At 42.5% G+C, this 22,264-nt stretch overlaps 1 protein-coding gene across 4 annotated transcripts in view; it reads left to right on the forward strand.

Annotated features, from left to right (window-relative positions):
* Nucleotides 1–16,717, forward strand: part of LOC120387927 (elongation of very long chain fatty acids protein 4-like) — an 88,314-nt gene extending 71,597 nt beyond the window's left edge. For 2 of the 4 annotated variants that reach the window (XM_039509352.1, XM_039509343.1), the window contains exons 2-8: nt 5,734–5,800; nt 8,046–8,233; nt 10,312–10,392; nt 11,324–11,380; nt 13,072–13,186; nt 14,059–14,186; nt 15,824–16,717. In XM_039509352.1, coding sequence (XP_039365286.1) covers nt 5,743–5,800; nt 8,046–8,233; nt 10,312–10,392; nt 11,324–11,380; nt 13,072–13,186; nt 14,059–14,186; nt 15,824–15,994 — 798 coding nt within the window. In that variant the 5' untranslated portion in view covers nt 5,734–5,742 and the 3' untranslated portion in view covers nt 15,995–16,717. Of the gene's footprint in view, nt 1–1,887; nt 2,173–5,733; nt 5,801–8,045; nt 8,234–10,311; nt 10,393–11,323; nt 11,381–13,071; nt 13,187–14,058; nt 14,187–15,823 lie in introns of those variants that run through there. The other 2 variants (XM_039509356.1, XM_039509336.1) reach the window with 2 other exon arrangements.
* The last annotated feature ends 5,547 nt before the right edge of the window (nt 16,718–22,264 follow it).

Here is a 22,264-nt window from a genome sequence, read left to right on the forward strand (position 1 = left end):
GAAGTAGGAGATTAGACTACATGTTTTTGCTCTTCAGAGTGGTTTGTGGTATATGTAGTAATGAGCATGTGGAAGTGATATGAGGGGTGCTGGAATGCTAACCTCCGAATTTGGTTGATAAAGGTAATAGTGTTGCTGTAATATACATAGACTTCTATAAGACTTTTGACTTGCTACCACATGTCATTTTGATTTAAAAAGCCTAGAAAGATATCAAATTAACATGGTACACATTCAATGGATTAAAAACTGGCTAACTGATAGGTCTCAAAATGGAATTGTAAATGGGGAATCATCACTGAATAGGTATGCTTTTCTGGGATCCCACAGGGATCAGTTCTTGGCTCTATGCTATTTAACATTTTTATTAATGACCTGGAAGAAAACATAAAATCATCTCTGATAAAGTTGGCAGATGACACAACAATTGGGAGAGTGTTAAATAATGAAGAGGACAGGTCAGTGATTCAGCAAGCAAACAATATGCATTTAAATATGACTAAATATAAATATGTACTTCTAGGAACAAAGAATGTAAGCCATGCTTACATGATGGGAGACTCTGTCCCAGAAAGCAGTGACTGAAAAAAATTTGGAACTCAACATGAACTCCCAGTTCAACACTGTGGCCAAAAGGGCTAATGCGATCCTGCGATGCATAAACAAGGAAATCTTGAGTAGGAGGACAGAGGTTATTTTATGTCTGTATTTGGCAGTCTTGTGACCACTGCTGGAATACTGGGTCTTGGCGAAGGTTCAGAGAAGAGCCACGAGAATGATTAAAGGTTTAGAAAACATGCTTTATAGTGATAGACTCAAAGAGCTCAATCTTTTTTGTTTAACGAAGAGATGTTAAAGGGTGACTTGATTAGAATCTAAAGTACCAATATGGGGAACAAATATTTTAAAATAGGCTCTCCAGTCTAGCAGAGAAAGGTATAACATGATCCAGTGGCTGGAAACTGGAGCTAAATAAATTCAGACTGGAAATAAGGTGCACATTTTTTAACTGTGAGTCATTGGAATAACTGATCAAGGATTGTGGTGGATTCTCCATGACTGCCAGTTTTTCAATCAAGATGGAATGTTTTTCTAAAAGATCTGATTAAGGAATTATTCACAATGGCCCCCTCTGGCCTTAGAAGCTATAAATCTCATGATAGTACACATTCACTGGGAAAATCATAGTTTCCAAAGAGTTAATCCTGCTCTCAGGAATAGAAGCTGCAGATCACAGAGAGGGAATTTCCAGCCAGTGCTCATTGGTGGTGGCATTGAGCCCACCTTAAAACACCTGAAGAATGAAGCTTGGTGATCATGCAGGAAATTCTCCCTATCTCATTTAAAGATGGTCCAGGATGCTTCCCCCAGGGATGGAGGCTGGAAATAATGAAGGAGATTTCTCTCAGTGTCCCCATCCCACATCTCAGCTAGGGTTTATTTGCTGGGTGCTCTCAGCACTTTCTCTGCTGTCATCATCTGATTTGGACTTATCACTTTTGGAGATGGAAAATCTCATTTAACAAATCCTCAAGGGGTAGGGTGTGGGAAGCTCTGAAAGAGTGCTGCCAATAGTACTTTTTCCAGTTTTGCCCAATTGAGTCACCCCACCCTTCCCCATCTTCAGGGTTTGAAAAGCTGCCAAAGCATACCCCTGAGTCAGAATACAGAAGGCTTTCATGGTTCTAAACATGAAGACTTGGCATCATTCCCAGGCACGAGGCCGAAGGTCAGAAGTTAATTCCTATGGAAGCTCAGCCCAATTCAACCTTTGTTTTCTCAGTCTTTTGAGTCCCTTAATCTGACAAAGCACGTGAGGAACAGTAAAACAGAGTGGGGGAGGGGAATGTGATGTAACTCCAGATCAGGCAAAGTCAGAGACGGCCTTCAGCAATGGTGGTGCTTGCAGCTCACAGTCACTGGTGGTGAACACCACACCCTGAATCTTGTCAAGGAGCCAGAATTCAGAGCTTCTGTGTGGGAACCCAGCGGATGAGACACCTTCTTCAGGTGAGGAGAAGGAAATGTGGCACGGTGCCTGCTCAACGGCACAGACTCGGGCAGCTCTTTGTTCTGCTGTCTCTGGGGTGTATCAGGAGGGACTAGAAAGGTTTCTGCATCCTGACAGTATTCCTGGAAAAAGAGAGAAGTTACAGCATCTCCCCTGGAAGGGTAAGTCTGTAAGTGTAATGGAGTTCTCTTTTACTTGGAGGTTTAGCTCACTTTTTGGGAGAAAAGGAGCTGGAGCGGAACAAGCTGAGCTATGTGTAAAGTGTGTGTGTATAAATAACCACAAGGAAATCCTCCTTAGTTTGACACAGAGTCCGCTGTTAATCCCTTGACAGATCTCTGCTGGAGAATTCTGTCCAGGTGATGTGAGTGCATACCTTTTGTGTCGCAGTGTATATATAAGTGATCATGTCAGAGAGTATCAATTCTGGGTGGGGGGAGGGAACATGTGAGAATGACAAAATGAAAGTGGAGGTGCGTGTGATTGCTACATGTGTGGGACAGAGAAAGAGCCTCATGTGTATCTTTGAGTGTGATTGCTATGTATGTTTTAGAGTGTGATTGGGTGCCTGTCCGATTGCATTTAGGTTCTCAGGTGTTAGGAGTGCTATAAACACCTAAGTAGGGAGAGCCAGATTTGGCTCTGTTTCACCAATGTAAATCTGTAATGAGATCTTTAATTGTAACGGTTTTCCTCCAGATTTGCAATGATGGAAACGAGAACAGTATTTGGCCCCTAGTGTCAGGCCTGGTCTAGTCCTAGTTTTTGTACTAGTACAGCTATGTCAGTCAGAGGTCTCTTTCCTCACCCCTCCTCCACCCCAAAATAGTTGCACCTGCACAACCCCTGGTGTAGATACAATTATACCAGTATAAAGCACCTGTATGCGGACAGAACTGCAGTTGTTGTCGCTATTGAACCCACCTTCTCAGATAAATAGCAGTGCTGGGAAGGCTGGCTCTGACCCTGGAGCCCTGGTCAGCTGGGGATAAGCAGAAAGGAGAAGCTAGTCTCTCCACCCTCACCACACCACTGGTTGGCTAGAGAGCTGGCAGAAAATTCTGTGCCTACTTGCTTCTACCAGTCCTTCTATGACTGGAGGGTGGAATTGCCATTTAAGAAGGGGCTGCTCAGGCCGCTGGAGAAGGCACCAGCTGCTACTGCTTCTGGAGTGATGCTATAGCAAGCTGAGATTCTGGGGACCAGCCCAAGGAGCAGACTGAGAGTGTGACCACACTGATCTGTTTGCAGCATACATGAAATGCAGCCAGAACCCAAAGGGAAGAAGAACCCTGATCAGTGACTGAGTGGCTGATGCTGGGGATGGGCGCTGGGACTGTGTGTTAGCTGATGAAGGGGACCAATAAAGCTGATTTGTTACTGATGACAGAGCTGGGAGTGATTTCTGGGTCAATTCCTGCCTCTCCAAAGGCTGTAGGAGAGGTCTTCCTCTCAAAGCAAGTGGTGGGAATCTGGAATTATTGGCAAGGGAAGCCCTTAACACATACCACTTTATGTACACTAGTATAGTTAAAACAGTACAACTGTGCAGAGTAGGCATCAAGAAGTCAAATTCAGCCCTGCTCTGACCAGAGTTACAGCAGGTGATAAATCTGTCTGAGTGAGTCTGTGACAGGTGTGTAAGGCGATGACTGTGTGTTTGTCCCTGAGTGACTATTTTGCCATGTGAGCTAATGAAAAGGGATACATTGTTTCAGTGATCCCCGCCCGCATCCCCCTCCACAGGGTACAGTATAACACACTCTGTTCATCTCTTGGACCTTTCACACACTTTGCCCTTCATCACCTTGGGACCAAAGCTCCAATGTCCTGAGTGCAGCTAGAGAAAATATTTAAAATGTTGAAATTGCAACAAAGTGTAGTGACCCCCCCCAAAAAAAATTTGACTAAATTTTCATGACATTTTTCCTCCATATTTTTTTAACCTGGTTACAGACATGATCAAAATTGCCAACCCAATCTCCTTCTTTGACAGGGTTCCTGGCCTAGCGAATGAGGGAAGCTGTAGATGTGATATAGCTTGATTTTTAGTAAGGCGGTTGGCACAGTCCCATATGATATTCTCATAAGCAAACTAGGGAAATGTGGTCCAGATTAAACATACTCAAAGTGGATTGTCAGTGATTCGCTAGTAAACTGGGAGGATGTATCTAGTGGGGTGCCTCAGGGGTCAGTCTTGGGTCAAGTACTAGTCAATATTTTCATTAATGACTTGGAGTGGAGGGTGTGCTTATAAAATTTGCAGAGATAACACCAAGACAGGAGGGACTGCAAACACTTTGGAGGACAGGATTAGAATTCAAAATAATCTTGATAAATTGGAAAATTGGTCTGAATTCAACAAAATGAAATTCAATAAAGACAAGTGGGAAGGAAAAGATCAAATGCCCAAATACAACATGGGGAATAACTAGCTAGGTGATAGTACTGCTGAAAAGGCTCTGAGGATTATTGCTGACTCATACTCCATTTGAGATCCACTGTATGATACAGTTACTAAAAAGGCTAATATTATTCTGGGGTATATTAACAGGAGTGTGGTATGTAAAACACACTCTACTCAGCACTGGTGAGAACTCAGCTAGAGTACTTTATCCAATTCTGGGTAACACATTTAAAGAAAGATGTGGATAAATTGGAGAGATTCCAGAGGAGAGCAACAAAAATGATAAAAGGTTTAAAAAACCTGATCTATGAGGAAATGTTAAAACACTGGGCATGTTTATTCTTGAGAAAAGAAGACTGACCCAGTAACAGCCCATATTTGAAGACTATTATAAAGGGAATCTTGATCAGTTGTTTTCCAGGTCCACTGAAGATAGGACAAGAATAATTATCTTAAACTGCAGCAAGTGAGATTGTTAGATATTGGGGAAAACTTTCTAACTATAAGAATAGCTAAGCATTGGAACAGGCTTCCAAGGGAGGTTGTGATGCAGGCACCCAGTTACATCAATGCAATAACAACACCCCCAATAATGCAAAGCCAAAGTCTACCTTCTTCCATCCAAGGTAGTGCTAACATAGACACTGAATTACCTGTGTCAACTCTAACAGTCCTCCAGCAACTGTTCCAAAATGCCCCTATCCCCACAACAGTAGCCACTCCACTCTCTATTCTGAACTCCACTGCCCAGGAGTGTCACATACCAGAATCCACTCCTTCCCCTTTAAAAAAACCAGCATATTTTAAAATAGCTTTTCCCCAATTGAACACCTTGGCAAGCACACCCACTAGCCCATATTTCAAGCATCCAGCTATGCCTGCTCAGCACAGACAAAGAACTACACCTAGACACACTCCTGCCTGAAGCACAGCAGAAGTCCTGGATCTCCTTGTTCTAGCAGCCATCACAGGAAGTTTTTAAGAATATTTAGACTATCAGGAATGGTCTAGGTATATCTGGTCCTGCCTCAGTGCAGGAGGCTGCACTAGATGACCTCTCTAGGTCCTTTCCAGCCTAACACTTCCATAATTCTATGAAAATTTGTTGAAATTTCAACACAATTTTAAATTTTATTTTTATAATTCTCCCCCCCCCCCACACACACACACACATTTTTGGACCAGCTTGAGTCCTAAAACCGTGTCTATGAGTAACCAGAAGTCTCTGCACACTGCAGGACTTGGAGCCTGGAGTAGCATAAATGGGGTTAGGTGATCACAGACAAGGTTAAATCTCAATTTGCTTTCCATTCAGGGATCCAGGATGGCTTCAACTTGGCAGAAAATTCAAGAGTTCTATAACTGGGCCCTTGAAAATGGAGGTAGGTGGAGAAGCTGCCTTGCATGAAAATTTCCCAAGGATACCATTAGGTGGCACTATGGAAAGTACAAACCATTAATAAGAATCATCCCCTTCTTGAGCTCATTTCCTTTCCTTGGATACATGGCAAAATCTCACTTTTCCCTACCAAGATCTTGAGCTTCTTTAGAGCCCTGAGCTATAGCTCAGGGAAACACCAACTTGTGGGGTGAAGGAAGGGATTTAAACATCTTTGTTCTTGCAAAGGAAAACTCTTTAACCCTCATCCACATTTGTAGGCTAATGTTGTGCCCCACAAACACAAGCATACATGTTGTGATAACTCATGAAGTAGTAGCCCTCCAATTATACTGTTTTAGACATTGTCACCTAGGCACATGTACACAATTCAGTGAACATTTTAATTTAGCATAAAAAATACATTGCCTGCATCAAAAAGTGTGTGAGGTACAAGTGTACTCCAAACATGTTGCACTGTTATACTGTATCTTTAGTAGTTCTATGTATACATGTTTGCTTCCAGTGACAATATCTATCTTGTATTGTAATACTGGTAACTGTCTCCCACACAAAACAAGCTAAGGTTTTTTTGCATAAATGTAACTTGCACGTTAGAATTGGTAATACGTGTGTGGGGTAATGTTATACCCCATGAGGATGTATGTTGTGACATCTCATGAACTAGTGGCTATCCAGCTATGCTGTTTTAGGTGTTGCATATGCTAGCTGATAATGCATCGCAGCAACAACGGTTGCTGCATACAGTCACCCTAAGTAGAAGGTATTCCAGGGATGTGTGAATATTGCATATTGGTTCACATTGAATGAAACTCCTTTCTTTCAATTTGCTGTTTAGATAAAGTCTTTTTAACCTAAAACATTAAAGAATTGTTTTTGCTTTCTGAATGCATTTGGGGTACAAACTACAGTTAATATAACTTTTTTCTTGACACTGGATTAAGGTTAAAGAAGGCAGCCTTTTATGGGTTCAGCGTGGGGCTCTGAAAATCTATCTAGCAAGAAGTGCACCCTGCTGCTTGTAAACTCAGAAATATTGTGTAAAGTGATGTCTTAAAATGTGCATTGGTATGTCACAGCCAGGCTTGATAGACCAGGTGGTCAGAGCTCAGGTTTTGACTTCTGAAGACTCAGGTACAATCCTATCTCGGGTAACAAGTGAAATGTTGAGACAAACCACTGCACAATGTTTGCAGAGTTATCAGGATGTACTTAGGAGAGACCCAGGACTGGAATAACAGGAGGTGCTGCAGAATAGGGTGGCATGTCAGGAATGGAATATGCTGCAGATCAGAATTAAGGTGTATTGGCAGCTCTGTGTGCTGGCCCAGGATTGGGATAACAAGAGAAGGTTCAAATCTGTCTTCAGGAGCTTTAAGAGGCAGAGCTGAAGAGGGGGCTCAGGACTAAAAGGGAGGGAATTCTACAGGCAAGTTGAGAGGCATGCTGCCAGAGCTGTGTGGGTTCCAGGACTGGAATAGCAGACTGGATTCTGAGTGGAGATTTAGGAGCACTGGCAAACTGTGGAACCCAGAAGTAGACTATTAGAAGAGTTCCAGCATCAGAGTCCATGATAAGAGTAACAGGGGACCCTGCAAGTGGATATCTGTGTAGACAGGAGATCTGAAGGACAGGATGTTGAGAAGGTCAGTACTTCAGAGCATTGCCAGCGCTGTGTAAGGAATGGGTGAATGGAAAAGAAAGGAGGTGATGAAACAAACTGCCTGTGTTGTGTGGATCTTCAGCACTGGCATAATGGGTGAGGGCTAACATTCATTGGCAGAGCTATATGTGTGCGGAGCCCAGGACTGGAATAGCAGGAGGGCTTCAGGGAAATATTGAGAGGCATTGGCAGAGCTGTGTGGGGAGCCTAGGACTCGAATAGCAGGGGCGGCTGAGGGGCAGGATTGAGGGGCATTGGCAGAGCTGTGTGGGGAGCCCAGTACTGGAACAGCCGGGGGGCTGCAGGGCAGGATTGAGGGCCATTGGTAGAGCTGCGTGTGGAACTCAAGGATGGAAAAGAAAGGAGGTGATGAAAAAACTGACTGTGTTGTGTGGATCTTCAGCCCTGGCATAATGGGTGAGGGCTGACGTTCATTGGCAGGGATGGAGGGGATAAATTAAAATCCAGGACAGGAGCCATTTATTTAGATATAAAATTTATTTCCCTCTCGAGGGCAACAATCCACACTGTTCTTTGCTTTTGTGCAATGTGTTTTGCTTTGCAGACCCAAGGACAGACCCCTGGCTCCTGGTTTACTCTCCACTTCCAGTCACACTGCTCTTCACCCTCTACCTCTTATTTGTGGCACTGGGACCACGCCTCATGCAGAAGTGGGAGCCACTGAGGCTAAAGGGTCTGCTGACTGCCTATAATTTGACCCTGGTGGCTCTGTCAATCTATATGTTCTATGAGGTAAGGATAATGGATCAGCTCCATTTGGATAAACATTTTAGCAGGGGGGATTTGAAGCAGGAGCCCTTTAAACTCCTTCTCTGATGAACAGGTGACTGGGATATGTTTTCATTCTGCCACTAGAGGGCACATTCTACTCAGTTAAATATGTATTGTGGTGAAGCCTCTATGGCAGAGGTTGGCAAAATGAGGGGGCATGGAATGTATTCTGGGTGGGGGCGTGAGAAGCTTTAGGGGGGAAAATCTTACTGCACACATTCAGAGCTGGGTGGCTGGAGAGCAGTGGCTGCTGGCTGGATGCCCAGCTCTGATAGCAGAACAGCTGCCAGCAGCAGCACAGAAGTCAGGGTGGTATGGTATTGCCACCCTTACTTCTGTGCTGCTGCTGGTGGCGACACTGCCTTCAGAGCTGGGCGCCCGGCCAGCAGCTGCGGCTCTCCACTATGCCTTCAGAACTGGGTGGCCGAAGAGTGGCAGCTGCTGGCTGGGTGCCCAGAAGAGGGTGGCAGGGCATAAACTACTACAGATACAAAGAAGGGGGTGTGATCAAATATGTTTGAGAACCACTACTTTATGGGTATTTCTATACTGCAATTAGACACCTGCGTTAGGGAAGGTTGCAACATGGAGTATGTCTATACTTCAACTAAAAACCCATGGCTGGCCTGTGCCCACTGACTCGGGATAAGGGGCTCAGACTAAGGGGCTGCTTAATTGCAGTGTAGATGTTCTGGCTCGGGCTGCAGCCTGAGCTCTGGAACCCTCCCACCTCTCAGGGTCTCAGAGCCCAGGCTGCAGCCTGATCCTGAACGTCTACACCACAGTTAAACAGCCCCTTAGCCTGAACCCTGCACGCCTGAGCCAGCCATGGGTTTTTAGTTGTCGTATAGACATACCCTATAGGGCAAACACAATCTTTCCCATGTTTCAACCTTCCTTAATACACGGTCCCTTAGAGTTTTAGAGAATTAATGCTGGTGAAAGGTCTCTGAATGGCAAACCTGGAATATAAAATCCGCTCTGTAGCAGCTACAGAACACATGATGTACGTTTGTCCCTACATTGTGCCTCAGCCTGACCAGGTTCATCTCTGAGGGTGTGAGAGGAATTTTATTTTCCAAACTCTTGCAATCATGTTTTCTGAGACCTCCAACAAGGGTGAAAATTAATGCCACTGGCAATGGAATGGATGTTTATTTTTATTGTTGTTGGGGTGTGTGGGTGTGGATGGGCAACTTTCCATTAGAAACTGAACTGAGATCTACCAACTCTTTACATGTGGGCTGCTGAATACCCATCAAATGACTAGAGCTGAGTACATTTGAAATGAATGATCTAACTAATGAACATGGCTTTTTATTTACTGTTTTCCGAAGGATCATGAAATTCACACACTTATTCAGAAAGAATTGCAAATTTATTTAGCAAACAGTTCTAGTCCTAAAGATTGCTCACAACCAGGTAAAAGTGAATAGTCACTTCTCATCCTTGGCTAATGCAACTTAACAACACAAAATGAATGATGAAGTTTACAATCCAATACACAATTCAAAATTTGCTTTCAGAGAATTCTCAAGCTTATAATTCACTCTTCATTCTAGAAAAGCTCAAGCACACACATATCTGCAGCAAAGGGTAACAAACATGATCATATAGATATTCACTTTCAGATTCTGACAGATAGAACAAAAATCTGTAAATATTTGTAGCTGTAGTGATTTGAATCACTACCAGCCTGTCCTGGATTGGGATTGGTTACCTAGCATTAGAGTGTAAATCTCCTTGGGACCAAGGAAATATGAAAGATGGGCAGAGCCGGCTCCAGCGTTTTTGCCGCCCCAGGCACTTCTACCGCTGCCGCTTCATTCTTCAGCGGCAATTCGGTGGCAAGTCCTTCCCTCTGAGAGGGACTGAGGGACCTGCCACCGAATTGCCGCCGAAGAGCCAGATGTGCTGCCCCTTTGCGTTGGCCGCCCCAGGCACCTGCTTGCTGTGCTGGTGCCTGGAGCCAGCCCTGAAGATGGGATAGATGCAGGACAGAGAATGGGTTTCTCATATTAGTTTTTTTTTTCTTTCAGTTCCTGGTAACTTCAGTCTTGGCCAACTATAGTTACCTGTGTCAGCCAGTGGATTACACCAGAAGCAAGTTGGGAATGAGGGTACAGTTTCATACAGAACTCTCATTCTTCAGAGATAGATGGCTTGCTTTGCTGGAAGACTGGTCCAAACTGCACTCTGGCTATCTTTGCATGTCCTAAGAAGGCCTTTGCTCCTATTCCCTTACTTTCAAATCCATTTCGCTAAATGATTTACTTCAGCACTCAAGGAATCTCTCTAACTCACGGAATATGGATAAGTCTGTATTTTCTACCTGTTTCATAAGGGCTTATGGATTCGGTAATTTTCATTAAAAAATCCATGGTTTTTTTTTTTATAATTATGTGGTTTTACCATATTCCTATTTGTCTGCAAATACAGCCAAGCTTCAAATAAGTACAGGTGGCTTGAGCCTGCCTCCCATGCTGATGAGTCCACTGCTTTGCCACGAGGCTGAAAATACTTGGCAACCAGTGAAATGATACCCCACCAAAAATAAACAAACAAATCAACTAACTAACCAACCAAAATAAATAACGTAGGCTGAATTTTTACCCTGTGAAAAGGGAGATCCACAAAGTCCACTAGGAACTTCACTATGACTATAGATTTTATGTAGAAGGCAGTCAGATACTATGAAGAAGGGCAGCAGTATAAGACCGTCAGAGGACAATGTACTGAAAACATACATCACCATAGATATCCACCCCCCTGAGAGACATAGCTATGCCAGCCTAACCCCAGGTATAGACAGCCCTTGGAAGAATTATTCCAAACACCTCATTCCATCTCTCAGGGAGGTGGATTAACTACAGCAATTGGAGAATCCCTGCTGTCACTGTAGTGAGTGTTTACATTGAAGCACTACAACGGTGCACCTGTGCTGCTGTTGCATTTTAAATGTAGACGTTCCCTACGATAGCTAGCTAGCTATGTGTTGAGCAAGGACTTTTGTCTCAGTATCAGATGGCATTTCCTTGTCTTTTCCAGCAGATGGCGAGTGTGTGTTGGTGGTTCTTCTTCTCCAAAGTCATCGAGCTGCTTGATACGGTAAGGTGGGCCTGGCCAAAATAACGGGGCTGAGGCTCTGTAATGAATCACCCTGGCTCTGAGCCCCCTTGTGGGACAAAGACATAGTGCCAAAGCCAATGTGCTGTATTTATTCTGTATGTGGCTGATGCTTTACACACACACACACACACACACACACACACACACACACACACACACACACACACACACACACACACACACACACACACACACACAGTGTCTGCTCACTTCAGGGAATAATGCTGATACTATCATGGGATGAGTGCACAGCTTCAGGGTAATGTCATACGGAAACCACTTGCCTCCAAGCCTCTAGCCTTGCCACTGGCATCAGCCCAGTAAGTTTCCTCACAAACATTGTCTGCGCCTTCTCTGTCTCAATGACTGCATACCTGACATCATATTCTCTGAGTGGACATTCCCTTTAAATCTAGGCTCAGCCCCCTTTACACAAACACACTTTCTGATGTTTAGGTAACTCAGAGTGTCAGGGGTTCATGCAGGGCCAAGAGGAGAAATCTGAACCTGAGGGACTGGTGAGGTTACACACCCACACACTGGGAGAGTCCAGTCCCCAAATGTGGGTGCAGGGTTAATTTCACCAATTGGTCAAGTCTATTATAGCGTCTGCCCATTTTGCAGTAGACTCAGCCTAGTCATTGTCCCTCTGACTAAAGTATGATGTTAAGCTGAAGAGTAAACAGCCTAGGACTATGTAGGTGTATGCCCCAGAGTCTCCACTGCTGCGTGTGCATGAGATTGTTCCAGGCCACTGATCCTGGGATAAGGGTTTGTGTCCCGGGTGAGTTTTGACTTACCTTGAATTTCCATCATGGAGGCCAACTGCTCCATAGTAATATACTACACCTTCCCTTGCCCTTCAAATGGCAGACTGGACCCTACAGGGGGAACAAATCAGCAAGGGCAGGGTGTTTGCTGGATTGCCTAGAACCCCTAGAACCGATCCTGGCTGGGGAATACTTTGACACCCTCTATGCCCAGATTGTATTAGTGTAGGGACTGCCTACGAACTGGATCAATTTGGAGGAGTGAAAGTTGCATGGCTAATGGTCTGGACTACCCCTCTGCATTCTGAGTAGCAGATATGAGCTGTTCCCCCAGTCACCACTGCCCAGAAAACAGTTCTTCCTGGTAGTGAAAAAGCAGCATATGACTGGTTGATGTCACCCTCTTTCCTAATGGGAACACCATCAGAGCTTGGCTGCTCAATGTGATGCCTCCCCTGGAGATCTGTCCCCAGTGCTAGTAGGCATGTAACCTCTGCTTCTGCATTGTGGACCTCAAACAAAACCCTAGATCCAGACACCTCCAAGCTACATGGAGGCTCAGGTCTGGATCCAGATGTCATGTCTCAGGGCCATCTGTGTGGGTAACCGCTGTTAGAGTCTGCAGTGGAATCCCAAGGTACAAATGGCTGAGGCTTTGTGGAAGAGGCACCGTCCTTTTGGTCTCTCCCCTTCCAAATAGCTTAAGGTCCATGTGTGTGTTGGATTTGCCAGTGCTCACCTTGGCTTCTAAAGGGAAGGATGATCTGTCACCAAGATGCAAGCAGAATGGAGTTGCGGTGCTTCAGGTCAAGCATTGGCTACCTGTAGCCCCTTGCACTCCTAGGCCCTGTCTAAACATATGGAAGAATTCAAAACTTTCTCTCTTCTGACTTCTTTCAGGTCTTCTTCATTCTGCGCAAGAAGCCTGAGCAGGTGACTTTCCTGCATGTGTATCATCATGGCACCATGCTTTTCAACTGGTGGGCTGGTGTCAAATACGTGCCTGGAGGACAGGGTAAGCTTCATTTCACTGGGCATACTCTGTCTCCGTCTCTCTTGTTCTGGAGATAATGTGAACTCTGCATCTTGACTGGCTAGTGGACAGAAACCTCACTGCACATTATCCACTTTGGTAGTGAGAGACAAGGGTATCATGAGTGACACCTGTTGGGCGCTTCTTTGGACTATCCTGTCCACCCCTAGACTGTTCTAATCACTGTCTCATCCAGGACAAGACTGCCCCATTCACTGCCCAGACAGAAATGAGAACACCAGGTTCAAGGCCTAAGTTTGCACCTACTTGTTTTCCTTCGCAGAGCAGGACTACCCTCATTCTCTGTTCAGCTAGGACCTGTCCTATTCACTGTTGTGCCCAAATCCAGACTGTCCCATTCACTCTCCAGCTCATATCCAGACTATTCCCCACTCCCTGTCTAGCCTGACTGCCCCCTCTCACTAACCCACCCTAATGCACAATGCTAGAACTTTAGAGCCAAGCTTGGCATAGGAATTCATGGTGCTTTTGCATGGGAAGCAGTTTTGTAAAAGGCCTTGATATCTGAGTGATTTGCAATATCTAATCCAGCATTCCCTCTTCTGTCTTTGGACCTCCTGTCTGTCCCTTCTAGAAACCAGTCCTGGCTGCAGCCCACACAGAGGGAGCAGGGTGGCACAGGGTGCTCCTTGGATTGTGTGAGATGGTATTGGGTGAAGGGTCATGTTTCTAGGGCATTCAGGAACTGAAGGGTGTCACACATGTATGGGTCACAAGGGGACAACATTTTGGACATGTCACCTAGGGGACTGTGTCTGTCAGTACAGGAGGATGAGTCTCATAGTCTCTGTGTGCCTTGTTCTTCCTGCCTTCCTGTATTTTCTATCCCACAGCCTTCTTCATTGGGATGTTGAACTCCTTTGTGCACATCTTCATGTACCTGTATTATGGGCTGGCCAGCCTGGGACCACAAATGCAGCGCTACCTGTGGTGGAAACGCTATCTCACCATCCTGCAGCTGGTAATTTATTTCATCTACCTCTTCCCACTCCAGACCTGGATAGCGTGGCACCAGTTTTCTGTCTGTCCCCTCCCTGGCTCTCTCATCCCTGGTCTAACCTACTGGAATGGCCATCTCGCTAGATGTCCTACTGCAACTAATCAGGGAGAAGTCTGGGTTGAGTGGTACTCAGGAGTAAGCAAGGAGACATTTCAATACCTACAGTGACTTTTTCCAGACAAGCCTGATCCCCGTGAGGGGAAGAAAACAGACAGAAGACTAATACACGTCCATTACCCTCCCCACCCCAACTTATAAAAGAGTTTTCTGCATCGCAGCATAGTACATTTCAGCCAGGGACTCTGGGGAAAGATCATTCCAATCACTGATTCCTCATCAGGAAGACTTGACTTCTTGTGTATGATAGCTGGCTCCATACCCCACCTTCCCCCCACCCCCCGAAGTCCTTAACAAGTAGCTTGATTTTGTGTGTGTGGAAGTGTTGAATGATCACCGAAGTTTGTGGGAGCTGTGGTTGTCCAGTAACTGTGGAAATCAAACCTCCTTTTATTTTGATTCCTTAGTATGGATTTAGATTGTATGCACCCAGGTTTAAAAAACAAAACAAAAAACAAATAGCAGGCCTTTGCTCCTTCTAGATTGTTTTCTCTTGGTTTTCTCCTTTTCTCATGTCTGAGGATGTGGCAAATCCTGACATTTCAACCATGTGTTTCTCTGGTTGCTTAAGGCTACAACATAAATAGAAATAGTCCAGAGAAGGGCAATGATTAGAGCCATGTGCCTGGGAGAGCAGGGAGTTAATTCCGTACAAAGAGAGATTATGAAGACTAGGATTATTTAGTTACTGAAGAAGAGTAAGAGGAGATGCTGTAACGTTAAAATAAAAAAGGGTGTAAAGAAGCCTGGTTTGGAGCTCTTATTTACCCTGTGCTGTAATACAGGGACAAGAAGGCACTGCATGAATGAAAGATTAAAAAATACAGAACAAAGCAAAGGAAATTCGTGTTTACACAACATACATTCAATGTATAGGACTCCACGCTGCGAGATATTAAGGTGAATGGCTTAGTAAGATAAAAAACAGATTGATGCTTATATGAATAAGAGTAATAGCTGCAGTTACACTCGCTAAGCTAAAATATAAAGGACTCTCAATCCAGATGCTTAAAGGTATAATCTGAACACCATCTGGTGAAAGGAAGGATTCTCCATACCCTCAAACACCTATCCCAAAGCATCAGTCATTGGACAGTAGCAGAGAAGGGACACAACAGAAGAGTGATCTGCTCTTGTGTGGCATGGGGCAGGATACTCTACTTTATGAACTAATTTCCTGCTTCCCTGTGGCAGTGGGCAGGATCCAGTACTTCATGGACCCATGATATCCTTCAGTATGGTAGAAGCCGAATATTGGACTTGGTGAATAAATGGTTTCCTCCATTATGGTGGGAGATGGGATATCTGACCTACTCCAGCCTAAAAGAAGGCTTGTTCTGGACTGAGTGGACCAGTGGTCTGTTGTGATGTGACTAGTGGAGGGATGCTGGACTGGATGGACCGATAGTCGATTGTAGCTTGACTATTTTGCTATGTAGCATCTCTAATCCTGCTTCTGTTTTTTTTTTCTCCCCTGGCAGTGCCAATTTGTGGCCATCGCCATTCACTCCTCCTATAACCTCTTCACAGAGTGCCCATTCCCTGATGGCTTCAATGTTGCAGTCTTCCTCTACATCCTCAGCCTCATTGTTCTTTTCCTAAACTTCTACTACTGGACCTACACCAGGAGGAAGTGGGAGAAACTAACATGAAGGAGAGGGGCATGGTCTGAGGACATTGCTGGAATTCACATATACTCCACTGCCTCTACCTCGATTCCACTTAGAAGGTGCATTTGGAGAAGTTGAGGGAGGATCATGCAAGCAGATTCTTGGTTGCTTTATTGTTATCATTTGAGAAGGGAAAAGGAACTAGAGGGCTCAGAAGATAAGTAATGGGGTACTGAGGTGTTTGCTTATTGAACATAGATAATGATAATCATCAACTTTTGGTGGCCTGTGTGAAACTGGCTGTTTTGTCTCAGGTCCAGTGCTAGTGGGTAATTGTCCAAAGTACAGTTGGCATATTTGTTACGAGTAACAGCAGAGGCCAGGAACTCACTGGGATTCGAGAATGTATTAGCTTGTCATCCCTCCATATCAGGGAGCACATATTCTATCTCCATATTCCCTTCATATCCGGAGCACATGAACAGAGAGTAGACTTCATCCTGCTCTCTCTTTCACAAGTGTGTAACCCCACTGACTTCAGTATAAGTGAGAGGAGAATCAAGTACTCACCACAGGAAACTTGCTCTGCTGCTGCACCTGCTCTCTGGCTCAACAAAGGGCATCGGTCTCCAGAGCTGTCAACCCAGCACTAACATTCACCCTAAGTAAGAAATTAATGTGATGAAGGAAAATGTATTAACATACCATTTTCTGCCTTGAATGTATTTATCTTTTGATTATTGTTGTAACACTAAAGAAATAACTTTTTAGTAGGGCTGTCAAGCGATTAAAAAAATTAATCATGATTAATCGCACGATTAATCTCACTGTTAAACAATAATATAATTATTATTGAATACCATTTATTTAAATATTTTTTGATGTTTTCTACATTTTCAAATATATAGATTTCAATTACAACACAGAATACAAAATGTACAGTGCTCACTTTATATTTATTTTATTATAAATATTTGCACTGTAAAATAACAAAAGAAATAGTATTTTTCAATTCACCTAATACAAGTACTGTAGTATAATCTTTTTATCATGAAAGTTGAACTTAAAAATGTAGACTTGTGTACAAAATAACTGCATTCAAAAATAAAACAATGTAAAATTTTAGAGCCTGCAAGTTCACTCAGTCCTATTTCTTGTTCAGCCAATTACTCAGACAAACAAGTTTGGTTACATTTGCCGGAGATAATGCTGCCTGCTTCTTGTTTATAATATCACCTGAAAGTGAGAACAGGTGTTCTCATGGCACCATTGTAGCTGACATTGCAAGATATTTACATCATTCTAGGATATATTATCAGGAGTGTTGTAAGCAAGACACAAGAAATAATTCTTCCACTCTACTCAGCGCTGATAAGACCTCAACTGGAGTATTGTGTCCAGTTCTGGGCGCCACATTTCAGGAAGGATATGGACAAATTGGTGAAAATCCAGAGAAGAGCAACAAAAATGATAAAAGTTCTAGAAAACTTGACCTATGAGGGAAGATTGAAAAAATTGGGTTTGTTTAGTATGGAAAAGGGAAGACTGAGAGGGGACATGAAAACCGTTTTCAAGTACATAAAAGGTTGTTACAAGGAGGAAGGAGAAAAATTGTTCTTCTGAACCTCTGAGGATAGGACAAGAAGCAATGAGCTTAAATTGCATCAAGGGAGGTTTAGGCTGGACATTACGAAAAACTTCTTAACTATGAAGTGGTTAAGCAATGGAATAAATTGCCTAGGGAGCTTGTGAAATCTCCATCACTGGAGATTTTTAAGAGCAGGTTAGACAAACACCTGTCGGGAATGCTCTAGATAATACTTAGTCCTGCCATGAGGCCGGGGACTGCACTAGATGACCTCTCAAGGTCCCTTCCAGTCCTATGATTCTATGCTTCACACCTCGTCCCTCTCAGATATTTGGAAGGCACTTCAGATTCTTAAACCTTGGGTCGAGTGCTGTAGCTACCTTTAGAAATCTCACATTGGTTCCTTCTTTGTGTTTTGTGAAATCTGCAGTGAAAGTGTTCTTAAAACGAACAACATGTGCTGGGTCATTATCTGAGACTGCTATAACATGAAATATATGGCAGAATGCGGGTAAAACAGAGCAGGGGACATACAATTCTCCCCCAAGGAGTTCAATCACAAATATAATTAACACATTTTTTTTAACAAGTGTCATCAGCATGGAAGCATGTCCTCTGGAATGGTAGCCGAACCATGAAGGGGCATACGAATGTTTAGCATATCTGGCACATAAATACCTTGCAGTGTCAGCTACAAAAGTGCCATGCAAATGTCTGTTCTCACTTTCTGGTGACATTGTAAATAAGAAGAGGGCAGCATTATCTCCTGTAAATGTAAACAAACTTGTTTGTCTTAGCAGTTGGCTGAACTAGAAGAAGGACTGAGTGGAGTTGTAGGCTCTGAAGTTTTACATTATTTTGTTTTTGTGTGGTCATGTAACAAAAAAAATCTATATCAGTAAGTTGCACTTTCATGACAAAGAGATTGCACTACAGACTTGTATGAGGTGAATAGAAAAATACTATTTCTTTTGTTTATCATTTTTACAGTGCAAATATAATCAAATGTAATTGAAATCAAAGTGTATATTATTTTTTAATTACAACACAGAATTTTATATGTGTGTGTGTGTGTGTGTGTGTGTGTGTGTGGAAAACCATCCAAAATATTTACATTTCCATTGGTATTCTATTGTTTAATAGTGTGATTAAAACTGTGATTAATTGTGATTATTTTTTTAATCGTGATTAATTTTTTGAGTTAATCACGTGAGTTAACTGCTATTAATCAACAACCCTACTTTTTAGCAATGAAGCCCACTGGGCATTGCTCAGTTCTTAGAGCAAGCAGAAAATCTTTACTTTTCCCATTTATAATTTTTGTTACTGATTATTATTACCATTACTTATTTTTCTACTCAGAAGTGGAAGAGATTTAGACTAACATTGATAACCGCCTACACCATTAAATTGTACTGTTACATAAAATCCCATATAAGGCTCGATCCTCAGTTTGTATAAATTGGCACAGATCCATTGAAAGTCAATGCTGCTGTACATCAGCTGTGACATGTGGATGGGATTTTCTAAAAAAGCCTACATGGCTCTTTAGAGCTCCTAAGTCACTTAGGGTCAGTTTCATTTCCAAAGATATTTAAGCACTTAAAGATGTAGCTAGTGTCTAGTGGGATTTTCAAAGCATCTAGGTGCTTAACTGAAAGTAATTTAAATGGAAGTTAGACACCTTTGGAAATCCCATCTATAGACCATAAACGACAAACCTGAATTTACTGCATTCTAATGTTGTTGTTAAAAACTTGCAGAGAGTGTTTGCCCAAGGGTGATTCTTCATTGCTGAATCACAGATTTCTGAAATTAGAGTTTTCTAATCAGATTTCTGACCTACCCATATCAATGCTAGACCAAATACATCCCTGATATACCTAGGTGCTATGGTCAGATAATAATAGTACAGTAATAGTAATAATAATAATTAATAATAAGCTGGTACAACTTGACTGCCACTGCACATTGAGTGGATATTTTCAGAGAACTGTCCACAATGACTCCAAGATGTCTTTCTTGAGTGGTCACAGCTAATTTAGACCCCATCATTTTATATGTATAGTTGGGATTATGTTTGCCAATGTGCATTACTTTGCATTTATCAAAATTGAATTTCATCTGCCATTTTGTATCCAGTCACCCAGTTCTGTGAGATTCTTTTGTAGCTCTTTGCAGTTTGTTTTGGCCTTAACTATCTTGAGTAATTTTGTATCATCTGCAAATGTTGCCACCTCACTGTTTATCCCTTTTTCCAGATAATTTATGAATATGTTGAATAGGACTGATCCCAGTACAGACCCCTGGGGGACACCACTATTTACCTCTCTCCATTCTGAAAACTGACCATTTATTCCTATCCTTTGTTTCCTATCATTTAACCAGTTACCAGTCCATGAGAGGACCTTCCCTCTTATCCCATGACAGCTTACTTTGCTTAAGAGCCTTTGGTGAGAGACCTTGTCAAAGGCTTTCTGAAAATCTAAGTACACTATATCCACTGGATCGCCCTTGACCACATGCTTGTTGACCCCCTCAAAGAATTCTAGTAGATTGGTGATTTCCCTTTACAAAAAACATGTTGACTCTTAACCAACAAATTATTTTAATCTATGTGTCTGACAATTCTGTTCATTACTATAGTTTTGCCCAGTTTGCCCAGTACTGAAGTCAGGCTTACCGGCCTATAATTGCCAGGATCACCTCTGGGGCCCTTTTTAAAAATTGGCATCATATTAGCTATCCTCCAGTCATTTGGTACAGAAGCTGATTTAAATGATAGCTTACAAACCACAGTTAGTAGTTCTGCAATTTCACATTTGAGTTCCTTCAGAACTCTTGAGTGACTACCAACTGGTCTTAGTAACTTTTACTGTTTAATTTTATCAATTTATTCCAAAACAAAACCTTCTCTAATGACACCTCAATCTGGGACAGTTCCACAGATTTTTTACCTAAAAAGAATGTCTCAGGCTTGGGAATCTCCCTCACGTCTTCAGCCGTGAAGACTGATGCAAAAAATTCATTTAGTTTCTCTGCAATGGCTTTATCATCCTTGAGTGCTCCTTTAGCATCTCAATCGTACAGTGGCCCCACTTGTTGTTTAGTAGGCTTCCTGCTTCTGATGTACTTAAATTTTTTTGCTATTACTTTTTGAGTCTTTGGCTACCTGTTCTTCACATTCTTTTTTGGCCTTCCTAATTATATTTTACACTTCACTTGCCAGAGTTTATGTTCCTGGCTATTTTCCTTACTAGGATTTAACTTCCATTTTTTAAAGGGTGCCTTTTTGCCTCTCACTGCTACTTATACTTTGGTGTTTAGCCATGGTGGCACTTTTTGGTTCTCTTACTGTGTTTTTTTTTAATTTGGGATATACTTTATGTTGAGCCTCTATTGTATCTTTAAAAAGTTTCCATGCAGCTTCTGGCGCTGTACCTTTTAATTTCTGTTTAATTAATGTCCTCATTTTTATGTTGTTCTCCATTCTGAAATTAAACGTTGCTGTGTTAGGATGTTGGGATGTTTGCCCCACCACAAGGATGTTAAATTTAATTATATTATGGTCACTATTACCAAGCAGTTCAGACCAGATCCTATGCTCCACTTAGGACTAAATTAGCGATCATGAACTTTTTATTTGCAGTAGTCAACTTCTTAAATTTAAACTGGGTGATTAAAGTTATTATTAGAGTTGGACATCCTGTCAGGTGGTAACAGCTGAAATGTAACAGAAGAGATTTATTCTTCTGGCATTTTTTCTTTAAAAAAAAAGGCAAAAAATGTGAATTTCCCTTTAATGTCATGTCCCTAGAGTTAAAGATTACATCATAGTAATATACTGTAAGTAGCAAAAGGATGGAGATTAAAAAAATCAGGCACGTGTTTGCAAGTCGGAATGATTCATGCTCTCTGGTGGAGGCCAAAGCTTTGAGAGTGGATTGGAAAATACCCTGTAACAGCTGGATTTGTAATAGTCCCTGGGCCCAATCCTGCTTTTTCTAAAATCAGTGACAAAGCTCCCATAGACTTCAGTGGGAGCAGGATGATATTGAAATATGGCTTAGAAGCACCACTCTAGTCTAATAGATGGCCTGGTTTGTAATTTCTTTCTATTTCTTTTTTTTGTTTTAAGAGGCAGAGTGGGCCAGTGCGTAAGACACTGGATCAGGAAATCTGCATTCTATTGCCAGCTCTGCAGCTAAATTCTTGTGTGATATTGGACAAATCACTTCATATCTATGTACCTTCATTTTCCCCTTTGTAAAATGGGGCTCATTAGGTCTTCCTTTGTATGCACCTTGAGCTCTCTGGATAAAAATCACTATATAAGTGTATGTAAGTGGCCTGATTTCCACAAGTTCTGGGCACTCACTGCTGCTCTTCAAGTCAAGGGGAGCTGGGGTCTTAGCACTTCTGGAAAATCACGCTGCTTTTTTTCTGTGTGTCTAAAAAATGTCCACGTTTAGACATTTTGGCCATAATGCACCAAATTAACCAGAAAATTAGCCTAATGTTCAGTTTAAGAAAGAAAATATCCCTGAGGAATTATAATCTTAATCAAAGCAAAATACAGAAAATAAAATAAATCTCGCTTTTAAATCTTTTCTATATACTACAATAGATGACGGTAAGGTGCTAAAGAATGTGTGCATTAATTCTAGGGAAATATAAAGGATAGGAACACCAGCTGGCTTTGTTATAATTCTCAGAGCTTTTCA

Source organism: Mauremys reevesii, linkage group 1 (assembly GCF_016161935.1).
Source record: "Mauremys reevesii isolate NIE-2019 linkage group 1, ASM1616193v1, whole genome shotgun sequence".
NCBI lineage: Eukaryota > Metazoa > Chordata > Testudines > Geoemydidae > Mauremys > Mauremys reevesii.